This window comes from Papio anubis, chromosome 6 (genome assembly GCF_008728515.1).
Source record: "Papio anubis isolate 15944 chromosome 6, Panubis1.0, whole genome shotgun sequence".
NCBI classification, from domain to species: domain Eukaryota; kingdom Metazoa; phylum Chordata; class Mammalia; order Primates; family Cercopithecidae; genus Papio; species Papio anubis.
This window is the reverse complement of record NC_044981.1, coordinates 34,122,251-34,148,507: the sequence shown is the minus strand read 5'-3', so window position 1 is coordinate 34,148,507 and position 26,257 is coordinate 34,122,251. Positions and strand designations below refer to the sequence as shown.

General features: G+C 48.5%; 2 protein-coding genes and 1 pseudogene across 5 annotated transcripts in view; 2 read left to right on the top strand and 1 right to left on the bottom strand.

Moving 5' to 3' along the window:
- Window positions 1–15,547, bottom strand: part of LHFPL5 (LHFPL tetraspan subfamily member 5) — an 18,642-nt gene extending 3,095 nt beyond the window's left edge. For both annotated transcript variants that reach the window (XM_009204993.4, XM_009204994.4), the window contains exons 1-3: window positions 14,590–15,547; window positions 5,071–5,307; window positions 171–197 (exon numbers count right to left, since the gene is read on the bottom strand). In XM_009204993.4, the coding sequence (XP_009203257.1) occupies window positions 187–197; window positions 5,071–5,307; window positions 14,590–15,001 (660 nt within the window). In that variant the 5' untranslated portion in view covers window positions 15,002–15,547 and the 3' untranslated portion in view covers window positions 171–186. The remainder of the gene's footprint in view (window positions 1–170; window positions 198–5,070; window positions 5,308–14,589) is intronic.
- On the top strand, window positions 14,799–26,257 carry CLPS (colipase). Of its 2 annotated transcripts, XM_003897508.4 has the most exons (4): window positions 14,802–14,903; window positions 23,886–23,983; window positions 25,381–25,503; window positions 25,953–26,257. In XM_003897508.4, the coding sequence occupies exons 2-4, from the start codon at window positions 23,900–23,902 to the stop codon at window positions 26,139–26,141; spliced, it is 396 nt and encodes a 131-aa protein (XP_003897557.1). In that variant the 5' UTR covers window positions 14,802–14,903; window positions 23,886–23,899; the 3' UTR covers window positions 26,142–26,257. The 2 variants fall into 2 exon arrangements, with proteins under 2 accessions (XP_009203259.1, XP_003897557.1); XM_009204995.2 differs by lacking the exon at window positions 23,886–23,983 and having other exon boundaries at window positions 14,799–14,903.
- Window positions 16,710–17,182, top strand: LOC110743014 (annotated as a pseudogene). The gene has a single exon (XR_004184269.1). The product of XR_004184269.1 is annotated as a 60S ribosomal protein L31 pseudogene (transcript).

Here is a 26,257-nt window from a genome sequence, read left to right as displayed (position 1 = left end):
AGAGGCCAAATAGCTCCTGCCCCAGTAGGGTGTTGTTTCTCTCTACCCAGGCAGCATCACAGCCTTACATCCCAGTCCCTAGTGTCACACTGCCTGAGGATTCGGTAAGGAAGCAGAGAACCCCAGCCCTTCTAAGGACACGCAGACCACCCTCCCATAGAATTACTCACCGACCCTTCAGCTGCTTCACACCTCCTCTGTAATGAAGAAGAGAACAGTATATGTTACTACCAAGCCTCGTTTTTAGGATAATTTCCTGCACACTACTCCGTCTCCAAACTCCATCAGATTCCTCTTACTCTCAAGAAAGCTTGGACTTTTTTGTTCATGTCATTTATCAGCTTGTAACTGTATTGCATGATTTTCTCCCTTACCAGACCATAAGCTCCAATTGAGATTGCCCTTAACCACTGTACTTCCAGTGCCTAAAGGCATTGTTCAGCAACTAGGGCACATTAGCTGTTATCGGTTGGGCAGATGGGTGATGTAAAAAACGAATATGGACCGATGCAGTGGCTCACACCTGTAATCCCAGCACTTTGGGAGGCTGAGGAGGGTGGATCACTTGAGGCCAGGAGTTCGAGACCAGCCTGGCCAACATGGTGAAACCCCATCTCTACTAAAAATACAAAAAATTAGCTAGGCATGGTGGCAAGTGCCTGTAATCCCAGCTGCTTGGACGGCTGAGGCAGGAGAATCGCTTGAACCCGAGAGGCAGAGGTTGCAGTGACCCCAGATCATGCCACTGCACTCTAGCCTGGGTGATGACAGAGCAAGACTTTGTCTCAAAGGAAAAAAAAAAAAAAAGGTGAAAATACTGGAAAGACAGAAAGGGGAGAGAACTATCAGACTTGCTACTGTGGCATCAAAAAAATAAATAAGGGAGAACTAATTTATTAATCACTTGCAATGTGCAGGCATTGTTAGTGCTGTATATACGCTATGGGATCCTCAGCACAATCCCCCCCTTTTTTTTTAATTAATATAATTCACTAACAAGCTGAGTGCAGTGGCTCACGCCTGTAATCCCAGCACTTTGGGAGGCCAAGGTGGGCGCCAGGAGTTTGAGACCAGCCTGGGCAACATGGTGGAACTCCGTCTCTACAAAATTTTTTTTTAGAAAAAGCCAAGTGTGGTGGTATGGGCCTGTACTCCTAGCTATTTGGGAGGCTAAGATGGGAGGATCACTTGAGCCCAGGAGGTGAAGGTTGCAGTGAGCTGCAGTGAGCTGAGATCGTGCCACTGCACTCCAGCCTGGGTGACAGGGCCAGAATCTGTCTCAGAAAAAAAAATATATATATATATATAGATATAGATATAGATATATTTCACCAACATAAAATTCACCCATTTAAGGTATACAATTCAGTGGTTTTTAGTATATTCACTAGATTGTGCAACTATCATCACTAATTCTAAAACATTTTCATCACCCCAAAAGGAACCCTGTGCCCATTAGCAGTCACTCTTGTTTCCCCTCCTTCCTAGCCACCTCCTAATCTGCTTTCTGTCTCTATGGATGCCTATTTTGAATATTTTATAGAAATTGAATCACATATGTACAAATGGAAGCCAGTCTTTTGTGTCTGGTTCCTTTCATTTAACATGTTTTCAAGGTTCATCCACATGGTAGCAATTCTTACTACTTCATCCCTTTTTATGGCTGGATAATATTTCATTGCACGGATATACACATTTTGTTTATCTGTTCATCAGGAGATGGACATATGGGTTGTTTCCATTTTTTGGCTATTATGCTGCTATGAACATTTGTGTATAAGTTTTTGTGTGAACATTTGTTTTTAATTTTCTTGTGTATGTACCCAATAGTGGAATTACTGGGTCATATGGTAACTTTATGATTAACCATTTGAGGAACTGCCAGGCTGCTTTCTGCAGCAGTTGCAACATTTTAGATTTGCGTTAGCAGTGAATGAGGGTTCTAATTTCTCCACTTGCTCACCAACACTTGTTATTATTCACCTTTTTTACTATAATCATCTTAGTGGGTGTGAAATTGTATCTCAATGTGGATTTGATTGGCATTTTTCTAATGACTAATGATGTTGAGCATCTTTTGGTGTGCTAATTGGCCATCTGTATATCTTCTTTGGAGAAGTGTCTATTCAAATCCCTTGCCCTTTTTTTTTTTTTTTTTTTTTTGAGACGGAGTCTCGCTCTGTCGCCCAGGCTGGAGTGCAGTGGCCGGATCTCAGCTCACTGCAAGCTCCGCCTCCCGGGTTCACGCCATTCTCCTGCCTCAGCCTCCCGAGTAGCTGGGACTACAGGCGCCAGCCACCGCGCCCGGCTAGTTTTTTGTATTTTTTTAGTAGAGACGGGGTTTCACTGCGTTAGCCAGGATGGTCTCGATCTCCTGACCTCGTGATCCGCCCGTCTCGGCCTCCCAGTGCTGGGATTACAGGCTTGGCCACGCCTCCTTTTTTCTGTTGGTTCATCCCGCCCCTGTGCCTGGCAGCGTAACCCCGCCCACCTGCCTGCCTCCTGACTGCATCCTCCTGCCCTCAGCCCTCCCAGCCACCATAGGCACCTGCTACACGCCTAGCTGTTTTTTGTATTTTGTGGAGAGAGGGTTTCACTCATGTTGGGGCTAGATGGTCTCAATCTCCTGACCTTGTGATCTGCCCATCTTGGCCTCCCAAAATGCTGGGATTACAGGCGTGAGCCACCGTGCCCAGCATCCCTTGCCCATTTTAAGCATTGGGTAGTCTTTTTATTATTGAGTTGTAGGAGTTCTTAATATATTCTGGATTCTAGATCTTATCCAATTATAATTTGCAAATATTTTCTTCCGTTCTGTGGGTTGTCCTTTTACTTTCTTAATGGTGTCTTTTTAAACAAAAAAAAATTAAATTTGATGAAAGCCAATTTATCTATTTTTTTCTTTGGTTGCTTGTGCATTAGGTGTCATATCTAAGAAGCTATTGCCTAATCCAAGTTCACAAAGATTTACAACTATATTTTCTTTTAAGATTTTTATAGTTTTATATCTTGCATTTAGGTCTTTAATTTTTGTATATGGTGTGAGGTAGGGGTTCAATTTCATTCTTTCATATATAGATATCTGATTGTTCCAGCATCATTTGTTGGAAAGACTATTCTTTCCCCTATTAAATAGTCTTGACATCCTTGTTGAAAATCAATTGGCCATAAATGTTTGGGTTTATTTCTTTTTTTTCTTTTTTTTTTTTTTTTTTTGGAGACGGAGTCTTGCTCTGTCGCCCAGGCTGGAGTGCAGTGGCACAATCTCGGCTCACTGCAAGCTCCACCTCCTGGGTTCACGCCATTCTCCTGCCTCAGCCTCCCAAGTAGCTGGGATTACAGGTGTACACCACCACACCTAGCTAATTTTTGTATTTTTAGTAGAGATGGGGTTGCGCCATGTTGGCCAGGCTGGTCTCCAACTCCTGACCTCAAGTGATCTGCCCACCTTGGCCCCCCAAAAATGCTGGGGTTACAGGCATAGGCCTCTGCACCCAGCCCTACTATTTCATTTTTTTCTTCCCTTTATAGAATCCGCAAGGGATCCAGGCCCTAGGTGTTTCCCTGGCCCAGGAACTATAGGAATCTACCCTACTGTGATGGGAAGAAATCTCCCTCTTCTCTCCTCCTTGGCCCAGCTCTTTCTAGTAATTTGTTTTCTTTTTCGTTTTTTTGAGACAGAGTCTCGCTCTGTCATCCAGGCTGGAGTGCAGTGGCATGATCTCAGCTCACTTCAACCTCTGCCTCCCAGGTTCAAGAGATTCTCCTGCCTCAGCCTCCCGAGTAGCTGGGACTACAGCTGCAAGCCACCACACTCAGCTATTTTTTGTAGTTTTAGTAGAGATGGGGTTTCACCATGTTGGCCAGGATGGTCTTGATCTCTTGACCTCATGATCTGCCCACCTTGGCCTCCCAAAGTGCTGGGATTACAGGCATGAGCCACCACACTTGGCCTGTTTACATCTTTAACCACATAACAGGTGGGTTATCCTTGTCCCACTCCCAAAGAAGGATGAAATGTTTCCTATCACTTCTTTATGGAGAAGTGGGCCCCAGTCTTGGCCAGAGGGGACCTGAGTTCTGGGCTCTTCTTTGCCACTGCCTTTCTGGGAACTTCTGAGTGACTCTCCCTTTTGGGCTTCAAGTTCCTCATGTGGGAAGAGTCCTTGGTTATAGTGGACAGAGGAGTTTGGCTGCTTCTTCTAGTCCAAGGGCTAATGTGAAGACAGCTATGGGGAAAAGAGACTGGAGAGGTCCCTGAGATGTAACAGGTCCCCAGTGATGGCCACCTGCTGAGACCAGGCATTTGGGGATCCACAGGGGTGCAAGACAGTCCTTGCCCTTGACTCAGGGAAGAAATTAATGCTCTGAAAAAGTTAGCCTCTCAAAATGGGCAGGGGAAGAGCCCAATAAGAAACAGAAGTGAAAAGCACCCTAGGAAGAAGGGAGGTAATGGGAAACAGTCAGGGAGGGCTTCCTGGAGGGTCTGCTTGGGCCTCGAGGATCAGCTACAGCTAACTTTTATGACTGACAGGTAGGATTTGGATGTGAGGGAATTGAAACAGGACGAACATTACGAGAATCCCAAGGCTGCTGTTCCTCCAGGGATCTTGGGCTCCCACCAGCTGCACTCCAGGAGCTGTCACTTCTGCACCCTCATTGATCTGTTCTAAAGGTCCCTGCCTTCCTACTTCCTCCCCAGCAACTCATCCCCCTGTTGTTCCCCTCTCCACCGAGCAAGGTCCCAGGAATATTACTTCGAGACCCAGCCTCAGTGCCTCCTTCTAGGGGAGACCACACTTAGCCCCCAAGGCTGGATTGCAGCTCTCTCCCCTATAGCCTCTGAGAGTGTAGAGGGGTGAGGGGGACATTCCTTTATCACAGATCACCTTATCACCTGCTAGCTTGCAACCCTCCACTGTCCTTTGATTTCAGGGAGGACATGGGCTGTGTCTGATTGTCCCCATCCCTTGGCCAGGGACCAAGCCTTAGAGAACTGGCTAAGACAAACCCCTACCCACATCCCAGGGTCTCCAGACAGGGGACACCATTGTGGAGTTGGGGGATTACCAGTTCCATCTGCCTTGTAGTCGTCAGGGAGGAGCTTGTCCTGCCGGTAGCCCAACACGAAGGCCAGGAAGGAGAGGATGAGGGCATCGCCAATGCTGAGGATGGCCAGCATGAAGGCCCAGCGGATGGTGCAGTGACCCAGCGTGTACTTGCCCGTCTGCTCCCCGCACATGCGCCGTACCTCACTTGAGTCCCAGCCGTCAGGGTAGACCAGGCAGCCAATCATTAGACCTGTGGCTGAGGGAGAAGGAGGGGTGCAGATGGCATCAGGCTGAGTGTGCCCAGTCCACTACCTCCCACTTTGCACTGCTGTTATATTGTCACCTCCCTTCTCCTTCTGTTAACAGCCTCAGGAGGCATGAGAGGTAGCTTCTACCATCCTTCTTGCAGAACGCAGGTGAGAAAACTGAGGCTCTGAGAGTTAAAGCAACTGGCCCCTGAGACCCAGCGGTTGGGGCAGAGGCAGAGAGGTGAACTCCTCAGCCCAGGCAGGCTCTGCCACCGCACCAGGTGGTCCTCCCAGGCCCTCAGCCATTCTCCTCACCTTGAACTCAACAACGTACCACCTGCCCTAGCTTCAAAGCCCTCCAGTATCTGGTCCCAGCCCAAAGAACTCATCACTGCTGAGATGCACATTTCTTCATACTTACAACATCTGTGAAATAAGTGTAATAAGAAAGTGTCGGCCAGGCACACTGGTTCACGCCTGTAATCCCAGCACTTTGGGAGGCTGAGGCGGGTGGATCACCCGAGGTCGGGAGTTTGAGACCAGCCTGACCAACATGGAGAAACCATGTCTCTACTAAAAATACAAAATTAGCCCGCCGTGGTGGTGCATGCCTGTAATCCCAGCTACTCAGGAGGCTGAGGCAGGAGAATTGCTTGAACCCGGGAGGTGGAGGTTGCAGTGAGCTGAGGTCGCGCCATTGCACTCCAGCCTGGGCAACAAGAGCGAAACTCCGTCTCAAAAAAAAAAAAAAAAAAGAAAGTGTCTAGGCTGGGCGCGGTGGCTCACACCTGTAATCCCAGCACTTTAGGAGGTCGAAGCGGGCAGATCACCTGAGGTTGGGAGTTTGAGACCAGCCTGACCAACATGGAGAAACCCCGTCTCAACTAAAAATACAAAATTAGCTGGGTGAGGTAGCACATGCCTGTGATCCCAGCTACTGGGGAGGCTGAAGACTCACTTAAACCCTGGAGGCAGAGGTTGTGGTGAGCCGAGATCACGCCATTGCACTCCAACCTGGGCAACAAGAACAAAACTCCATCTCAAAAAGAAAAAGAAAAAGAAAAAGAAAGTGTCAAGCCGTGGCTGGATTATCAGTATTTTTTGTTTTTATAGTACATAGAATAACACTGTGTCCTACAACTCAGGTATCTTAAATTTGATGAATACAGGAAAGTTTTCCAGACTGTCCCTGGCTGCTTCCTTCAAAAGCCTTCCATTCAAGCAAACAGGTTTCCTCCTCACTCTTACCCAGTACAGCATAGTCCAGTTGCTACACGTCCCTAAATTTAAGAATCCCTTGGAGGCTGAGTGCAGTGGCTCATGCCTGTAATCCCAGCACTTTGGGAGACTGAGGCGGGTGGATCACCTGAGGTTGGGAGTTTGAGACCAGCCTGACCAACATGGAGAAACCCCGTCTCTACTAAAAATACAAAAATTAGCCAGGTGTGGTGGCACGTGCCTGTAATGCTAGCTGCTTGGGAGGCTGAAGGAGGAGAATCGCTTGAACCCAGGAGGCAGAGGTTGCAGTGAGTCGAGATTGTGCCATTGCACTCCAGCCTGGGCAATAAGAGTGAAACTACATTTCAAAAAAAAAAAAAAACACATCCCGTGGAATCTTTAATGTTGGTTCCTTCACCTATAACCTATGCACAAAAAAATAAGGTAAAAAGCTAGTTCCTAGGTCATGGTTGGGTTCAATAATCTCTGTTTTCAAAAACACTCTTCCAGGTGATTTTCTCAGTAGGAAAAGCTGATAAACACTAGACTAGGCTGCCTGGATTTCAAGCCCAGCTCTGTACTACCTAGCTATGTGACTCAGAGCAAGTGACTTAAGCTTTCTTTTTTTTTTTTTTTTTCTTTGAGACAGAGTCTGTCTCTGTCGCCTAGACTGGAGTGCAGTGGCACGATCTCAGCTCACTGCAAACTTCGCCTCCCGGATCCAAGTGATCCCCCTGCCTCACCCTCCCGAGTAGCTGGGATTACAGGCATGTACCACTGCGCCCAGCTAATTTTTGTATTTTTAGTAGAGACAGGGTTTCACCACGTTGGCCAGGCTGGTCTTGAACTCCTGGGTTCAAGTGATCCACCCACCTCGGCCTCCCAAAGTGCTGGGATTACAGGCATGAGCCACCGTGCCCAGCCATACTTAAGCTTTCTTTGCCTCAGTTCCTCATCTATAAAATGGAGAAAATAATAACCCCAACCTTCCTGTTGTGGTTACAGCAAGGTTCAAATGAGTTAATACTGGAAAAGAGTGTAGAACAGTGCCTGGCACAGACTTGGCCCTCCATAAGAGTTGACTGTGAGAGTTATTATCCCACTCTGTGCCTTCCTTGACTTAGTATTTATAGCTAAAAATTCTGTTGCCCCCACTTTCCCCCCACTTCTTCCATCCCTTTCCATCAAACCACTCCCTCAATTTAGCTTCGCTGGGGTGAAGCACAGACAGGTGACATAATCCAGGATGCAACTGGGGCAGCCCCAGGCACAGCTGCCCCACGGGCAGGGGGTGCTCCCCTTATCTGTGCCGCTTTCCCACAGGTCTGGAGGCTCTCTAGTCCCAAGGTTGTACCCTACTCAGAAGCCCCTCAGAGAAGCACCTCTTCGGGCCCAAAGTTACCTTCCCTGTACCCAGCTTGTTCTGCAAAAAAGGTCAGGAGGTCAAACAAATGCACAGTAAATGGAAATATCAGGATCCCACCTCCCCACCTAAATGTATCATGCTTCCTCCAATTTTTTTTTTTTTAGGAGAAGCTTATTTAGATAGTTCTTTATAGATCACAAAATACTTCATGTACCATCTTGACTGTGACCACTGTTTTGTGAAGTGGGCCAGCTATTAATATCCTCATTTTACAGATTAGAAAACTGAGGGCTTGGCCAGGCGCGGTGGCTCACATCTGTAATCCCAGCACTTTGGGAGGCTGAGGTGGGCAGATCATGAGGTCAGAAGATTGAGACCATCCTGGCTAACACAGTGAAACCCCATCTCTACTAAAAAATACAAAAACATTAGCCTGTACTCCCAGCTACTCTGGAGGCTGAGGCAGGAGAATGGCGTGAACTCGGGAGGCGGAGCTTGCAGTGAACCGAGATAACAATCCACTGCACTCCAGCCTGGGTGACAGAGCGAGACTCTGTCTCAAATAAATAAATAAATAAATAATAATAAAACTGAGGGCTCAGAGAAACCAGGTGACTTACCAGCCATCCAGTCATCCAGCTATGATAGGACCAAGGCCTGAATTCTCCATTCCTGACTTTCCCGACTTCAAAGTTTATTCCCTCCACCCCCAGAACATGACGCCTCTCCCAGGAGCTGAATGTAATTAGTGGTGACATTTCAGACTTCCTACATGTTCAGCGATAAACTAAGTTTTCAGGAAGATACCCACAGTGGAGGAGAGGGAGCCATCCACAGCTCGGTGGTGAAACCTATGTAGCCAGCCCTTCCCCGACTTGGTGTGAGTCCAGCCCTCCAGTGCCTGGCAGGGCCCCTGGCTTCAAGGGCAGAGGTGAAGGTGGGAAGGAGCTGCCCTTCCAGGCTTTGCATTCTCTCCATCACTTCCTCCCTTGGCCCCTCCCCTCCTGCACCATCTTCCTGTGGGGGCTCCGTTAAAAAGCCCAGGGCCTCTGACCTGGAAACAGGTGTGGGTGCCACAGTCCCCTGTGAGCATTCCACCCGTCCACCCATGGTTCTGGGGACAGTGGGTGTCAGCCCCAGTTGTGGCATTTCAAGGTTCTAAGTAGAAGCCAGCACAGTGTTCTCAGGCCGAGTTACTTCCTCTCTCTGACTACCGTCCTGTTGTCTCTAACGTACCTGACTCATAGCCGCACTGTGAGGATTAAGTGTGATCATTTACAGAAAACACTTACTACGATGTCTTGTACGTGGTAAGTGGCCAATTAATGTTAGTCACTGCTATTATTATTGACATTGGAGTCAGACAGAAGCTGCCTCAGTGACATGGATGCCATTAGAGCTGCTCATGAATCTTCCAAATGCAAGGCAAGGTTGTACTTCCTTGCCCCGCTTTCTTGAGGTTAAGTGAGGCCATCTGCCTTCCTCTGGCCAATGACATGTGAGCAGAGATGTGTGTATTTCCGGGCCATGGCACTTAGCTGCAGTGGGAGACCTCCCAGAGCTCCCTTCCCTCCGATGTGAGGACAGCTGATGGTGACTCATGCCCCTAGCGATGGTCCCAGGAGAAAGCAGCGAGAGCAGAGTCCCCACCGATCCCCAGTTGGCATGGACCATAAGCAAGAAATACATAAACCTTTGTTCTAAGCCACCAAGATTTGGGAGTGGTCTGTTACTATGGCATCACTTCTCATGCTCACTGATAAAGTCGTTGTTTGTGTTTTTCACAGGTACTGAGCACCTACCATGTGCAAAGTGTTTTACATGCATTCTATTATCCCATCTTCACAGAACCCCAGTGAAGCGGGTCCTGCTGCTATGTTCTACAGATGGGGTACAGTGGAATGTTTGTTCCCCCCAGAATTCCTGTATTGAAATCCTAACCTCCAGCGTGGTGGTGTTAGGAGGTGGGACCTCTGGGAGGCAATTAGGTCATGAGGGTAGGGCCCTCATGAATGGGATTGGAACCCTTATAAAAGGGACCCCAGAGGGGAGGGGGAGCAGCTAAAGGTTGGTTAATGGATACAAAAGTATAGCTAGACAGGAGGAATAAGCTGTAGTGTTCTCTAGCACTGTAGGGTGACTATAACCAACAACAATCTATCGTATATTTTCAAATAGCTGGAACAGCAAATTTGAAATTATCCCAACTCAAAGAAATGTTTTAAATGTTTGAGGTGATGGATATGCTAATTACCTTAATTTTCTCAGTAGGAAAAGCTAGGAAACATTAGACCAGGCTGCCTGGATTTCAAGCCCAACTTGTATACATGTAACAAAATATCACACTGTAACCCATAAATATGTACAATTATCATGTCAATTAAAAATAATAATAAGGCCAGGTGTGGTGGCTCACGCCTGTAATACCAGCACTTTGGGAGGCTGAGGCAGGTTGATTGCCTGAGCTCAGGAGTTCCAGACCAGCCTGAGCAACATGGTGAAACCTCATCTCTACAAAAATTAGCTGGGCGTGGTGGCATGCACCTGTAGTCCCAGCTACTTGGGAGGCTGAGGAGGGAGGATCACTTGAGCCTGGGAGGTCAAGGCTGCAATGAGCCGTGTTCATGCCACTGCAGTCCAGCCTGGGTAAAAATAACAATTTTTGAGAAGCTGACTCAATAATAATAATCATCATTGCAAATAAATAAATAAAAGGAACCTCAGAGAGCCCTGTCACCCTCTTATCACCATGTGAGGACATCAAGAAGTCAGCAGTCTGCAGCCTAGAAGAGGCCTTCACCAGATATCTTGTGCTAATGCCATGCTGGCACCCATATCTCAGACCTCCAGCCTCCAGAAGTGTGAGAAATGAATTTCTGTTGTTTAAGCCCCCTGGTCTGTGGTAATTTGTTATGGCAGGCCTGACTAAATAGAACTAAGTAAAACTGACTAAGACATGAGGTTACCAAGACTCAGAGAAGACAAGCAGTTTGGCCTACCTGTGTTTCTAGGGGCTGGGGCCACTCCCAGCCTACACCTGGCACCCAGAAGCCCAATTAGTCTTGTTAAGCTGCAGCCCCACATCACCCAAGCATCAGTCTTCATCCACCCCTGCCCCTGTCCCTTCCCTGCTCCCAGGCTTCTTGGCAAGGGTACTAATAAATGGATGTATCTCCCAGCTGCTGAATGTGGGACCCACCCACTCTGCATCTCTCCCTTCAGCTCATTTCCCCTTCTGCAGCACGGCAGAATGGAACATGACACCAGTCTTGCCTTCCCCAACTTAAATGTTGCATGAGATGGCACCTGGCCACCTCTGCTATCAGTGTCTCCAGCTCTGCGACCCAGATAGTGTCTGACTCAGATGGCCTGGCAACCCCTCCCGCTCCTGGCACTGCCTGCTCACACATGGCACCTGTTGGGGGATGTTTCTGGAGAAGGGGGGTTTGCAGACAGCCTTGAGACTGAGAGAGATGATTGTGTCTCCAGCATCCCATAACCCTGATATGGAAGAACAGCTGGCAAGCATTATTAGGGTCTATTTCACTCCTCTTTGGCATAAAACTGCTAAATCTTCATTTCCCCTTTGTTCTCTCATATATATATATATATATATATATATATATAATGAATACACTTGTTAAAGAATATATATATACACTCAATATTTAGATTAAATCAGCTAATTTTTGTATTTTTTTGTAGAGACACAGTTTCGCCATGTTGCTCAGGCTGGTCTCAAACTCCCAAGCTCAAGCAATCTGCCCACCTCACCCTCCCAAAGTGCTGGGATTACAGGCCTGAGCCACTGCAGCTGGCCTTATTATTATTTTAATTGACATATATATGTCAATTATATATATACATATAAAATATATTATGTACATATATAAATATATAAACGTATATATAATACATATAATTTAATGTATGCATATATTAAATATATACGTGTATATATAAAATAGAGATAGGGTCTCACTATGTTGTCCAGGCTAGTCTTGAACTCTTGAACTTCTGGCCTCAAGCAGTCCCCTCTCCTTGGCCTCCCAAAGTGCTAGGACTATAGGCATGAGCCACTGTGCCTGCCCCCACCATCATTCTTGACATGGCCACTACCTACCTTGCTCCCCACTGCCCACCCCTGCCCCAGACTCTCCCTTATCATACAGAGAGACTACAGAGAAGAGGGAGGTGGCAAGGCGATTTGCTCTGAAGCCATGGGGGGATCTCTGAAGCCATGTGAGTAGCCTGGGTGCAAGATTTGGAATCAAAGGTGAATCCCTTCCTACTTGTATGCTCAAAACGAGTTACCCACTAGGGGCCTTCTTTGTAAAATGGAGAAATACCCACCTCAATGGGTTTTGCTAGGGCTCCTCCAGATAATATATGTAAAGATATTTCATAAATCATTATACTTATGTAAATATGTGGCTCAGCAGGCCGGGCGCGGTGGCTCAAGCCTGTAATCCCAGCACTTTGGGAGGCCGAGGCGGGTGGATCACGAGGTCAGGAGATCGAGACCATCCTGGCTAACATGGTGAAACCCCGTCTCTACTAAAAATACAAAAAAAAAAACTAGCCGGGCGTGGTGGCGGGCGCCTGTAGTCCCAGCTACTCGGAGGCTGAGGCGGGAGAATGGCGTGAGCCCGGGAGGTGGAGCTTGCAGTGAGCCGAGATCGCGCCACTGCACTCCAGCCTGGGCGACAGAGCGAGACTCCGTCTCAAAAAAAAAAAAAAAAAAAAAAATATGTGGCTCAGTAAAAACATCTTAGGAATACATCTAGTTTCTTGGGAACTGCTGCCTTAATTCTTCCAGGTCCTCAGTTGCCCACTGATGTGCTATAGCCTTGGCCAAGTCTGGTCCTCTCAGCAGCAGATCCCTCATCTATAGTTGGAGGGTGGATATAACTCTCTGGGGTCCCCTCCAACTCTGTAGTCTTGACTCTATGTGTTTGGTGGCCTGGGATTCAGAGGTTTGTTTCAGTCTCCCTCTTAAAGATTACAGCACTTCTCTTTTTTTTTTTTTTTGACATGGAGTCTCGCTCTGTCGTCCAGGCTGGAGTGCAGTGGCGCGATCTCGGCTCACTGCAGGCTCCACCTTCTGGGTTCACACCATTCTCCTGCCTCAGCCTCCCAAGTAGCTGGGACTACAGTCACCCACCACCACACCCAGCTTTTTTTTTTTTTTTTTTTTTTTTGTCTTTTTAGTAGAGATGGAGTTTCACCGTGTTAGCCAGGATGGTCTCCATCTCCTGACCTTGACAGCACTTCTCATTCTGACCAATGATATCAAGATGGTTTCACTCTAGTTTCCAGTCCCTGGCACTACTCCTGGACATCTCACTGGCATGGACAGTTTGTGTGTGGTCCCTGAGGTGGGCAGGGACCAAGGTACCAGAGCCTGCAGCACAAGGTCTTAACCCTCTTCCTGGGCTACAGAGAAGAGCAAAATCACTTGGCACAAGGACCAAGAAGCCTTCCTGAGCTAGGAGCAGGAAAAAGGACCAGGGAGGTCTTGCCTCAGGACAAAAGTGGCTGCCTACCCCACAGTTTTATTTGTTTCATTTTATTTATTATTCTTATTTTTAGAGACAGGGTCTTGCCATCTTGCCCAGTCTAGTCTCAAACTCCTGAGCTCAAGTGATGCTCTCTCCCAAAGTGTTAGGATTATAGGTGTGAGCCACTGTGCCCAGCCCCCACATTGTTTTAAAGGACCCTAGGCCAGGTGCTGTGGATCACACCTGAAATCCCAACACTTTGGGAGACTGAAGCGAGCAAATCGCTTGAGGCCAGCAGTTCGAGACCTGCCTGGGCAATATGACAAAACCCCATCTCTACAAAAATTACAAAAAAATTAGCCAGACATGGTGGTGCACACCTAGAGTCCCAGCTACTTGGGAAGCTGATGAGAGAGGATCACTTAAGTCCAAGGAGGTTGAGGCTGCAGTGAGCTGAGATCATGCCACTGTACTCCAGCCTGGGCCAACTCTGTCTCAAAAAACAAACAAACAAACAAACAACAACAACAGGACCCTAAATAGCTTCCTCCACCTCACACAGTATCACTTCATTTGCTGCCTTAAGTATAAAATCCCATAATCAAGGAGAAAAGACTTTCACTCCACAATGAAAGAGGGGACTTTAGATGAAAGTTTCTATAGGCAAGGTCATACCCTGCATAATAGTAACACTCCAAAATCAGCAAGAGACCTTAGAATCTGAGAGCAGTTTGGAGTGGGAGAGAGAGAATGAGGACAGAGTTCTGGGCACTCTTAAAAAGAACAAAAGGCCAGAGGTGGGAGATGAGGGCATCTAGAATGTGCTTGACTGGTGTCACTACTTTGTGCTGGCGTTGAGCCCTATTCCCACATGGCCAACAATAGAAGCTTCCTTCTTTCTCTCTCTCACAGCTGCAAAAACTGATGTGATGGCCTGGGAGTAAGAACCAGCAACTGTGTTCCTGGGCAAGTCACTTCCCCTTACAGATGAGAGGGTTGGACAGCTTGATCTCTAAGGTCTTTTCTGCCTCGGCCATTCTAAGATTCTCAACTCCTCAGAATCTTCTGCAGAGCACTGAGTAGGACTGGGCTGTAGGAGAACAGCTAAATGTAAGGCCCAGAGCCCCAGCAGAGGGTGGGATGGTGCAGCTGCAGCTGTGGCTCCGGGGTGGGCCCCTGCCTGCCCTCCCACCATCCCTACTTACCCGCAGCCAGCTGCATCCATGCACAGATCTTGTAGACTGTGGCCGTGTTGCAGATGAAGAACAGGCTGAAGCAGATGATGGAGCCAATGATGAGGAACATGCCCAAGGCCACAAAGAACATGGCAGTCTTGAAGGCTCTAGAGGGGATGGAGGAGAAGTCTAGGGGACCGCCCTTGCAGATGAGCTCGGAGGAGAGCACGTTACCCACGCAGTAGGAGAAAAGGCCGAAGTAGCCTGCCTGCGGTGTGTTGACGCTGTCGCCGATCCAGTAGGGCTGGATGAAGAGGGCCATGACCAGCACGGAGAAGCAGATGGTGAGTGTACCCCACATCACGCCCACGGCCCGCGAGTTCCGCACATAGTTGGTATGGTAGATCTTGGCTGCCTCCTGGGCCGGCAGCAATTTCACCATGGTGAGGGCAGCAGGCCCTGGGCTGGGGTCCTGTGGGCTGCAAGTCCGTGGCTTTGTGGATGGAGGCCTAGAAGCAGGTCACTCCCCAGCGGGGTTTGGGGAGGAGGCTGAGGTCAAGGCACCAGGTGAGGTCCCTTCAAGGCAAGGGGAAGAGGCTTAATAGGACAAGGACAACCTTGGCTTGATCAGGGGAAGCTTGCCAGGTGCCTGTGTCCGCTCTAGCCGAGGCTGTCTCCAGTATCCTGCCGCCTCCCAAGCCCCCCAGGGTCTCGGGCCTGCTGGCGCCGCCCTGCTCCTCTCCCTTCCAGGCTCAAGGCTCCCGAGAGCCCCGCCCCCTCCTCCATCCGCGAGGGCGCCGTTTCAGCACCGCGGCCAGCGCCCCGGGGTTCTGGGCGAGGGGCGGGGCCTGCAGCCGAGGCGGGGAAGGGACCGAGCGCCCACTGCAGGCCCCCGCCGCAGGGAATCGGAACCCAGTTCACCTTCCTGAACCGAGATGACAAGAACTGGGAAAGTGGAGCTGTGGCTGACACATTCCTACCGCTCAATTCCAGCCGCAAAAACGCTTTCCCTCCACAAAAGCGCTGTCCACATCCCAGTCCACCCCACCCCTCCCTGGTTCCATAGTCGCCTTCCCAGAACCTCCAATCCCACCACCCCGGAGGTCAGCAAAGCCTTTCCTGGTTGCCTTCTGGTCACTGGTTTTTCGTCCTTAGCATTCAGTCAACGATTTCTAAAAGCATACTATGTGTTAAGGTTATGTTAGAGGACATCTAACCAAAATATTTACATATATAATATATGTATATATGTAGTCTATATAAATATATATATACAAAACGCCTGTATATGCAGACTGTGTGATAACAGAGGCAACTACAAAGTATAGCAGACAACATTCTTTATGAGCCTTCTCAGACCTGAACATATGTTTTGTTCAATACAATGCCTTTCTCCCCTTGTTTCTATGTGTTTGTAACATATTTCCGGGCCGGGCGCGGTGGCTCAAGCCTGTAATCCCAGCACTTTGGGAGGCCGAGACGGGCGGATCACGAGGTCAGGAGATCGAGACCATCCTGGCTAACATGGTGAAACCCCGTCTCTACTAAAAAAATACAAAAAACTAGCCGGGCGCGGTGGCGGGCGCTTGTAGTCCCAGCTACTCGGGAAGGCTGAGGCAGGAGAATGGCGTAAACCCGGGAGGCGGAGCTTGCAGTGAGCTGAGATCCGGCCACTGCACTCCAGCCTGGGCTACAGAGCGAGACTCCGTCTCAAAAAAAAAAAAAAAAAAAAAAAAAAAACATATTTCCCCCTTTAAATATATGTATGTTTTTATATGTTATATATATACATATTTCTCCTGATTTTATAGGTAAATACAAGGCTAGTGTAAAGAACTAGGAAAATTCCACCGGGCGCGGTGGCTCACAACTGTAATCCCAGCACTTTGGGAGGCAAAGGTGGGCAGATCACGAGGTCAGGAGATCGAGACCATCCTGGCTAACTCACTGAAACCCCGTCTCTACGAAAAATACAAAAAATTAGCCGGGCATGGCGGCGTGCGCCTGTTGTCCCAGCTGCTGGGGAGGCTGAGGCAGGAGAATGGTGTGAACTCGGGAGGGGGAGCTTGCAGTGAGCTGAGATCGCACTACTGCACTCCAGCCTGGGCGACAGAGCAAGACTCCATCTCAAAAAAAAAAAAAAAAGCTTCCTTTCCAACTTGGGACCGGCAGAATGGCTTCCGCAAAGAAGGGTGGTGAGAAGAAAAAGGGCCGTTCTGCCATCAACGAGGTGGTGACCCGAGAATACACCATCAACATTCACAAGCGTATCCATGGAGTGGGCTTCAAGAAGTGTACCCCTCGGGCACTCAAAGAGATTCGGAAATTTGCCATGAAGGAGATGGGAACTCTAGATGTGCGCATTGATACCAGGCTCAACAAAGCTGTCTGGGCCAAAGGAATAAGGAATGTCCCACACCGAATCCGTGTGCGGCTGTCCAGAAAACGTAATGAGGATGAAGATTCACCAAATAAGCTCTATACTTTGGTTACCTATGTACCTGTTACCACTTTCAAAAATCTACAGACAGTCAGTGTGGATGAGAACTAATCGCTGATCGTCAAATACAGCAAATAAAGTCATAATATTGAAAAAAAAAAAAAAAGAAGAAAAACGAAAAAAGAATTAGGAAAATTCAGGAAAGTATACACAAAAGAATAAAATCATAACACCAACGTCAGGAGCTACGGAAAGACAAGACAGTCTTAAAAACATGGACTTTGGTGTTCAACAGGCCTGGATTTGAATGAGCTACTTACTAAGTAACCATCCATGGACTTAACCTTTCTTCCTGAGCCTCAGTTTCTCCATCTATTAAATGCAGGAAATGATGGTATCGATCACACAATGGCTAAGTAAAATACATGTATAAAATCTTTAGCCCGGGGCACACATAAAAGTGCTCAAAGGGCTGGGTATGATGGCTCATGCCCGTAATTTCATCACTTTGGGAAGCCAAGTCCGGCGGATCACCTGAGGTCAGGAGTTTAAGACCAGTCTGACCAACCTTGTGAAACCCCGTCTGTACTAAAAATGCCAAAAATTAGCCAGGCATAGTGGCAGGCGCCTGTATTCCCAGCTACTCAGGAGGCTGAGACAGGAGAATCGCTTGAACCTGGGAGGCAGATGTGGCAGTGAGCCAAGATCACACCATTGCATTCCAGCCTGGGCAACAAGAGCAAAACTCCATCTCAAAACATAATAATAATTTTTTTTTAAAGTGCTCAAAGGCACATTAGTGGTCTCTAATCCCAGCACTTTGGGAGGCCAGGCAGTCAGATCACTTGAGCTCAGGAATTCTAGACTAGCCTGGGCAACATAGCAAGACTCCCGTCTCTACAAAAAATACACAACTTAGCCAGGCATAGTCAGGCATGGTGGTGCCCGCCTGTAGTCACAGCTACTTGGGAGGTTGAGGTGGGAGAATCACTGGAGCCCAGGAGGTCAAGGCTACAGTGAACCAAGATCACACCACCGCACTCCAGTCTGGCTTTAACAAAAAAAGAGAAAGTACTCAAAAATGTTGGTGATTACTGTTATTACCACTGTTAGTCCTTGCAGTTTCCCCCTTCTGAACATACTCCTTTACACGACTGGATGATGTATGTACAATTTTATTTTATTTTTATTTTTATTTATTTATTTATTTATTTTTGAGACGGAGTTTCACTCTTGTTGCCCAAGCTGGAGTGCAATGGCACGATCTCAGCTCACCACAACCTCCACCTCCCTGGTTCAAGCAATCCTCCTGTCTTAGCCTAACAAGTAGCTGGGATTACAGGCATGCACCACCACGCCCGGCTAGTTTTTTGTTTTGTTTTTTGTTCTTTGATACGGAGTTTCACTCTTGTTGCCCAGGCTGGAGTGAAGTGACGTGATCTTGGCTCACCGCAACCTCCGCCTTCCTGGTTCAAGTGATTCTCTTGCCTCAGCCTCCCGATTACAGGCATAGCCGCCACAACCGGCTAATTTTGTATTTTTAGTCAAGACGGGGTTTCTCCATGTTGTCAGGCTGGTCTTGAACTCCCAACCTCAAGTGATCCTCCTGCCTCGGCCTCCCAAAGTGCTGGGATTACAGCTGCGCCTGGCCAGTAAGGTTGTTGTTTGTTTGTTGTTGTTGTTGTTGTTGTTTGACACGAAGTTTCACTCTTGATGCCCAGGCTTGAGTGCAATGGCACAGTCTTGGCTCACTGCAACCTCTACCTCCCAGGTTCAAGCGATTCTCCTGCCTCAGCCTCCCAAGTAACTGGGATTACAGGCATGTGCCACCACGCCCGGCTACTGTTTGTATTTTTAGTAGAGACGGGGTTTCATTATGTTAGTCAGGCTGGTCTCAAACTCCTGACCTTAAGTGATCTGCCCACCTCAGCCTCCCAAAGTGTTGGGATTACAGGTGTGAGCCACTGCGCCCGGCTCAGGTTGTTTTTAATAGTAAGAAAAGTGGCTGCGCGCGGTGGCTCACGTGCGGTGGCTCATTATTAATGTTGGGATTAATGTCATAATCCCAACATTAATAATAATTATGAAGCTAGCTTATTTATTAAAGATTTTACTGACATTACATAAACTTGAAACAGCATTTGACTAGTCTTTTATTTTTTCCTGATAAAGTGTTCGATTCAAGTGCTTTTATTTTCTTAAGCCAATTAGAGCTCTTTTATTTATTTTCAGTAGTGAAACATTGTGCACATCACCCATAAATACATAGACATATCAGGCATGCCTATAGAAGTACATCTTATAGATTTATAAAAACCTTTTTTTTTTTCTATTTTAATCTTTCAGATTCTTTTTGTTTGTTTTTGAGATGGAGTCTCGCTCTGTCACCTAGGCTGGAATGCAGTGGCGCAATCTTCGCTCACTGCAACCTCTGCCTCCCAAATTCAAGTGATTCGTCTGCCTCAGCCATAGCTAGGATTACAGGTGCCTGCCACCATACTCAGCTAATTTTTCTATTTTTAGTAGAGACGGGGTTTCGCCATGTTGGCCAGGGAGGTCTCAAACTCCTGACCTCAGGTGATCCACCCATCTAGGCCTCCCAAAGTGCTGGGATTACAGGTGTGAGCCATCGTGCCTGGCCTTAAAACTTTCAAATTCTTGATAACCTGTTTCACAACCCTAGGCAGCTGACAGCTAAATAGCCTTAAATTTGCATATTAAAGGAACAGTTCAGGTGAAAGTCAAATAGCAAAATTTACATTATAAGGTGTGGCGAGAAAAGTCTGGTGTTCCAGAGGGAAATTAAAACAGATTTAATTACCAATTAAACATAAAATTATGGAAATTATAAAGGCCTTTTAAATACACACACACACACACACACACACACACACACACACACACACCTTGTAGCTTTTACTTCAGAACTTTTAGCCATGAGATAAATACAAATTCACTGGCTTGCAAAAAGAACCTGTTGGATCTAAAACAGCGGTTTTTATCTTAAGAGAAAAATAACAGCAGATTGCTGGGTGCGGTGGCTCATGCCTGTAATCCCAGCACTTTGGGAGGCCGATGCAGGCGGATCATGAGATCAGGAGTTCAAGACCAGCCTGGCCAACATAGTGAAACCCCATCTCTACTAAAAATACAAAAAATTAGCCAGGCATGGTGGCAGGCGCCTGTAATCCCCAGCTGAGGGGCAGAAGAATGGCTTGGAAACCCTGAGGCAGAGGGGCGTGAAGATTTAGACACAATTTAGGCTCATGTATAGAGGCAAGACTTGTCTAGTAAAGAGAGAGAGAGAGAAAGAGATAGAAGGAAGGGAAGGAAGGGAAGGGAAGGAAGGAAGGGAAGGAAGGAAGGAAGGAAGGAAGGGTGGAGGGGAGAAAGGAAGGAAAGAGGAAAAGAAAGAAAGAAAGAAGAAAAGAAAAAGAGAAAAGAAAGGAGGGAAGGAGGGAGGGAGGAAGTAAGGAAGGAAAAGCAAGCAAGCAGATTTAGAGCAGGCAGAAAAGAAAAACAGAGAAAAAGACGACTTAGGAATTCTATAGTTTACAGGTCAACTTTAGGGCTCTTTTTCCTTAACGTAAATGTGCACAAAGACCATGTTATTTCAATTTTACATAAACTTTGGCAAGTAGAGATGCCATAAAAGCTACGGAGTGCTCAAAAGGGGGTCACTTGCTTTGTTTTCTCCTATTCTGAAACCCCCTTTGCAAAATTATGACTGAGACAGTGAAAGAGATCTGACTTAACTGACTGCGTCTTGCTTCTAACCTCCTAGCTGTCCTTGTTCATTCCTAGGCGTAAGCTGAACTAACTATGGGAGAAACTTAGTTTATAGTTTAAACAAAGACAGTAACAGCCCTTTCCCAAAGCAGACTTCATTCTTGCCTGGGGACTAGATTGCCTTGGTAGGACTAACATTAGCCACAAGATTAGAAATTATGACTTAGGAGTCATGCAGCTGGAACCTACAAGATTCTGATCCTCCCTAAACCACTCCTAAGATCAGGGCTTGAGATATTTTGCAGACCCTGCACTTGATGGATCAGCTGGCCCCACCCAGATCAATAAACTGGCTCATCTGATCTTGTGGCCCCCACCCAGGAACTGACTGAGTGCATGAAGGTAGCTGTGAGTCCCTGTGATTTCATATCGGACCAATCAGCACCCCTGGCTCACTGGCTTCCCCCACCCACCAAGTTATCTTTAAAAACTCTGCTCCCTGCTGGGCGCCGTGGCTCACGCCTGTAATCCCAGCACTTTGGGAGGCTGAGGCAGGTGGATCACTTGAGGTCTGGAGTTCGAGACCAGCCTGACCAACGTAGTGAAACCTTGTCTTTACTGAAAATACAAAATTAGCTGGGCATGGTGGCACGTGCCAGTAATCCCAGCTACTCGAGAGGCTGAGGCAGGAGAATCACTTGAACCCAGGAGGCAGAGGTTGCAGTGAGCCGAGATCACGCGATTGTACTCCAACCTGGGCAACAAGAGTGAAGCTCTGTCTCAACAGCAACAACAACAAATCTGTAAAACTCTAGTCTCCCACACCTGCACAGCTGGCTCTGCATGAAATACTCTTTCTCCACTGCAATTCCCCTGTCTTGATGAATCAGCTCTGTCTAGGTAGTGGGTAAGGTGAAGCCCGTGAGCAGTTACATCCTGAGGGCTGTGTCACAGGCCACGGTTGCTCATATTTGGCTCAGAAGAAATCTATTCAAATATTGTACAGAGTTTGACTCTTTTCATCGACAGGTACTTAATTTTTGCTTTCCTTTTAGAAGCACATACAATGTCAAAGTTCTCTTTGCTATACTTCATTTGTGATGGAAAAAACTCCAGTCTTTTTCCTCTGTGAGCTTGGCTGAGACCAACTAGGGACAGGGCTGCTGGTTTTCACAGCTCCCTGCATGGACAGAAATCTCTCCTCCGGTGCCTCCGCCAGTCTCCATCTTGACTTGTGAGGAGGGAGTAGTGATTCCCTTCCCTGTGGCTCACCTCACAGAGGTCCCGGGGGTGGAGAGCAGGTAAAGAGAAGGAAGGATCAGAGTGAGCTCATAGGAAAAAGTGGTTTCAAACATTGAGTTTTGTAAAAGAGAGAGGGGATAGTGTTGTTTCATCAGTGGTATTTCTGCATCGCTGGAACCAAATGGGTTTTTCTTTTGAGAGTCTCTTGGCTGTTCCTCCAGCTATTCCTCTACATTCCACACCCCAGGGATGTAAAGGTGAGAGGAAGTGGGTCATATTATATGGCTGGGCACCCACCATGTGCCAGGCACTTCCGAAGGCGTTCCACATGCATTGTCTTAATCATGGCCTCAGGAAGTAGGAGGCATTATCTCCCTAAGGTAAATAAGGAAAGTGAGGTTCAGGGAGCTTCACTTTCAATAATGTGTCTGAGGCCATGTAGCTCTAGTAAATGCTGAGTTTTGAAGCCAGCTTGGTCTGGATCAAAGCTGTGCTTGAGGCTGGGTACAGTGGCTCACACCTGTAATCCCAACACTTTAGGAGGCCGAGGTGGGAGGATTGCTTGAGCCCAGGAGTTTGAGACCTGGGCAGCTGAGGGGGAGGATTGCTTGATCTCAGGAGGTGGAGGCTGCCGTGAGCCAAGATGGCACATTGCACTTTGGCCTAGGTGACAGAGTGAGACCTTGTCTCAAAAAATTAAATTAAATTAAATTAAATTAAAAGCTGTGCTTGAGGCCTGGGCCTCTCAGTGGAGCTGTCTTCTACCTCCTGGGATGGAGAGGGGAAGGGCACGGGCCTCTGGCTGCCATGACTAGTCCTTCAGGAAAAGCTGCTCTGTTCCCATGCCTAAGCAAACTCAGGCAGCTGTGCCCTTCCCAGCTTCCTGAGGCCCCTGCTCCATCTGAGCCTGACAAGACCTCTTCATTCTCAGCCAGGACTAGCGACTGCTCATGCGCACACGTGGCCTTGGGTAGGGGGCAGCATGAGTGGAAACCTTAACTAAAGGTGTATCTGATGCTGGAATTGCAGATAGTAAGTGAGGTAGAAAGAAAAGGGGAGAGAGGCATTTAGGAAGGGCCTCCTAAGGGCCCTTGAGTCAAGCCTGCAGGCAGCCCCCTGGTGTGAGGGCAGGGGGAGGGTGCCAGAGTAAAAGCACACACACCCTGGCCTGCTGGGGGTTGCAGAACTGTCAGCCCCAGGGATCTGGGCCTGGTCTGGAATCCCCCGAGGAGACTGAAGGAAGGTTGAGGGGTGGGAGGCTGGGATCCTCATACCTGTCTAGCAGAGTCTGACACTGCTAGACACCCGGGCTTGGGTGGGCCAAAGGCAAGACCTGACTATGGTGAGACAGAGAGGCCCCGAGTACACAGAATGTAAGCAGGCACTCACACCATAGGTGCCTCTCTTGCCTCAGACTCATCCAGGCACTGCCCAGGAGCTCAGGACACAAGGGCAGCTGCCCTTACCCACTGCTTATGTGGCATATGGGAATATACAATATAAATGTATTCTTATAATTGTATATAATCATGTTTATATATGTAACACATATAAATGTGTATTAATTCAACACTCACAACTCTTTAAATTATCCTTAGTTGACAGATAAGATGAAAGGCAGAATAGTTGGAACAGATAGTAAGTTTGCCTCACTAATAACTTGTACACAGTCCACACTCTTAACCATGATGCAACACAATTATCACCAACACACACACACACACACACATACACACGCAAAAGGCCACCAGGTACTCACCCAGCTTCCTTATCAGGACCCGCCCCCAGCAGATTGGCCACAGCTGCACCTCTGCCCACGGCCAGCCCTGTGGGATGTAGGTGGGTCACGTGAGGTCAAGGCCCCTTTTATAGCCCCATCACCACAGCTGGCTCTGTCTCCTGCCACCCACACCAGCTGTCCCACTCGCCATGGAGAAGATCCTGATCCTCCTGCTTGTCACCCTCTCTGTGGCCTATGCAGCTCCTGGCCCACGGGGGATCATTATCAACCTGGTAAGAGGGTCTTCAGGGAAGGGGCCTCCTGAGTCCCCAGGTGAAGACATCCTAAGCTTGGACCTTGACCTCTGATGTCCCCACCTGGACTGGCAGGGGCTGGGAGGAGTGGCATCTTGCATCCATCTGTTTACTTCCATGGCCTGTTGTATGCCTCTTCCCAGGGGCCACAGGAAAGGCTGATCAGCCCCTCTCCAGCTCCAACTGGAGCATGATCAGAGCAGCAGCTCAACCTGGCTATGAGGGACCTTTTTTCTTTCTTTCTTTCTTTCTTTTTTTTTTTTTTTAAGATGGAGTCTCACTTTATCACCAGGCTGGAGTGCAGTGGCGCAATCTCAGCTCACTGCAACCTCCGCTTCCTGGGTTCAAACGATTCTCCTGCCTCAGCCTCCTGAGTAGCTGGGATTACAGGCGCCCGCCATCACGCTCAGCTATTTTTTGTATTTTTAGTAGAGATGGGGTTTCACCATGTTGCCCAGGCTGATCTCGAACTCCTGACCTCATGATCCACCCACCTCAGCCTCCCAAAGTGCTGGAATTACAGGCGTGAGCCACCTCGCCTGGCCCTATGAGGGAGCTTCACAAAAATCCAGAGCCCTGGGCTTCCATCCTGAGAAAATGCTTTGTGCCAATCATTCCAGCTTCTAACTTATGGTGGCATCTTACTGTGTGTCCAACACAGTTCGAGATGCCGCGGAGATGTTTGCTCATTCTGTCCTCGTAATAACCACTGAGGGAGGTGCTTTCATAGTCAGCCCTATCTTCAGACAGAGGGAGGGTGAGCAACCTGCCTGAGGTCACATAGCTGGAAAGTGGTTAAGCTGGGGCCCTACGACTGGCCCACACCACCTCTCCACCATGGGTCTTGGCTGGGAAAGCCCTTCCAGAACGTCCAAAAGGTTGAAAGATTCTGAACTCTCTTAACTTGGGGCCATGGCTGGACTTGGAGGTCCAGGACCCTGGAGATGATAGATCAGATCTGTTGCAGGAGGAAGGAGTCTTGCAGGGAGAGGCAATCTTCACTGCCTCCTTAAAGGTGTGTGGGACCCAGAGAGATTTGGAGAGCCTGTCTAGGGGCCTCATGTGCACATTCCAGATGAGAACACTGAGGCTTGAGAGGCAGTGACTTGCCCAGAGTCACACAGGGAGTTGGTAGTACAGCCGGTACTAGAATCCGGGGGTCCTGACCCTCTGTGCAGGCTGCTTCTCTGTCACCGCATGCCTACTTCTCATGTGGGTGGGGGGGGCACAGAGGCCACCAGACCCACGGGTTGGACTCCTTCACATACATCCCCAACAGGGGAGACACTGTTAGCAGTAGTGCGTGGTGGGTGCGGGTCTGAATGGAGAAGGGACCTGAGGGAGCGGGGCCTGGGCTGACTGGCTGCCCCTTGCAGGAGAACGGTGAGCTCTGCATGAATAGTGCCCAGTGTAAGAGCCAATGCTGCCAACACACGGGTGCGTTGGACCTGGCCCGCTGCATACCCTTGGCCAGAGAGAACAGCGAGTGTTCTGTCAAGGTGGGTGCCTGAGGATGTGGCATGGGTCCGGGAGAATGGGGAGGAGGGCCCTGAACACTTGTGAGTGGGATCAGGGAGGAGGGTCAGCCTGGACACTGAATGTTGAGGAGATGAGAGGGAGGTCAACAGGTGTCAAAGCACTTTCCCATCCCATCATCTCTCTTGACCCGAGTGACCAGTGAGATGGATGGGGGTGAGGATTTGTTATCCCCATTTCATGACTGGGTAAGTAGAGGCTCCCCAGAGAGATCAAGCCAGTAAGAGCAAATGAGCCACAGCAGAGGTCAGAACTGGGGTCTCTAGGGCCCACAGCACCCCTGGGGAGGTAGGTGGGAGAGGCACTCCCTGAAAACACAGGCTGGCCTACTGGTTCTATAGGTCAGGCAGGGGACAATTGATGTCCAAAGTATCCTCCCATAGCCTTGACTTCATTGGCTGTGTCTCTGCAGACGCTCTACGGGATTTACTACAAGTGTCCCTGTGAGCGTGGCCTGACCTGTGAGGGAGACAAGACCATTGTGGGCGCTATCACCAACACCAACTTCGGCGTCTGCCACGACATTGGGACACTGGACGCTCCAAGCAGTGAGACCGCCCACCCACTCCCATACCTAGCCCAAAATGCTGCAGGCCACTAGGCTCAGGGGCACCTCTCCCCCTGCTCCAGGGCATCTCCCGGGCTGGCCACCTCCTTGACCAGCACCTCTGTTTTCTGATTGGACTCTTCACAATTAAAGGCCTCCTGCAAAAATTT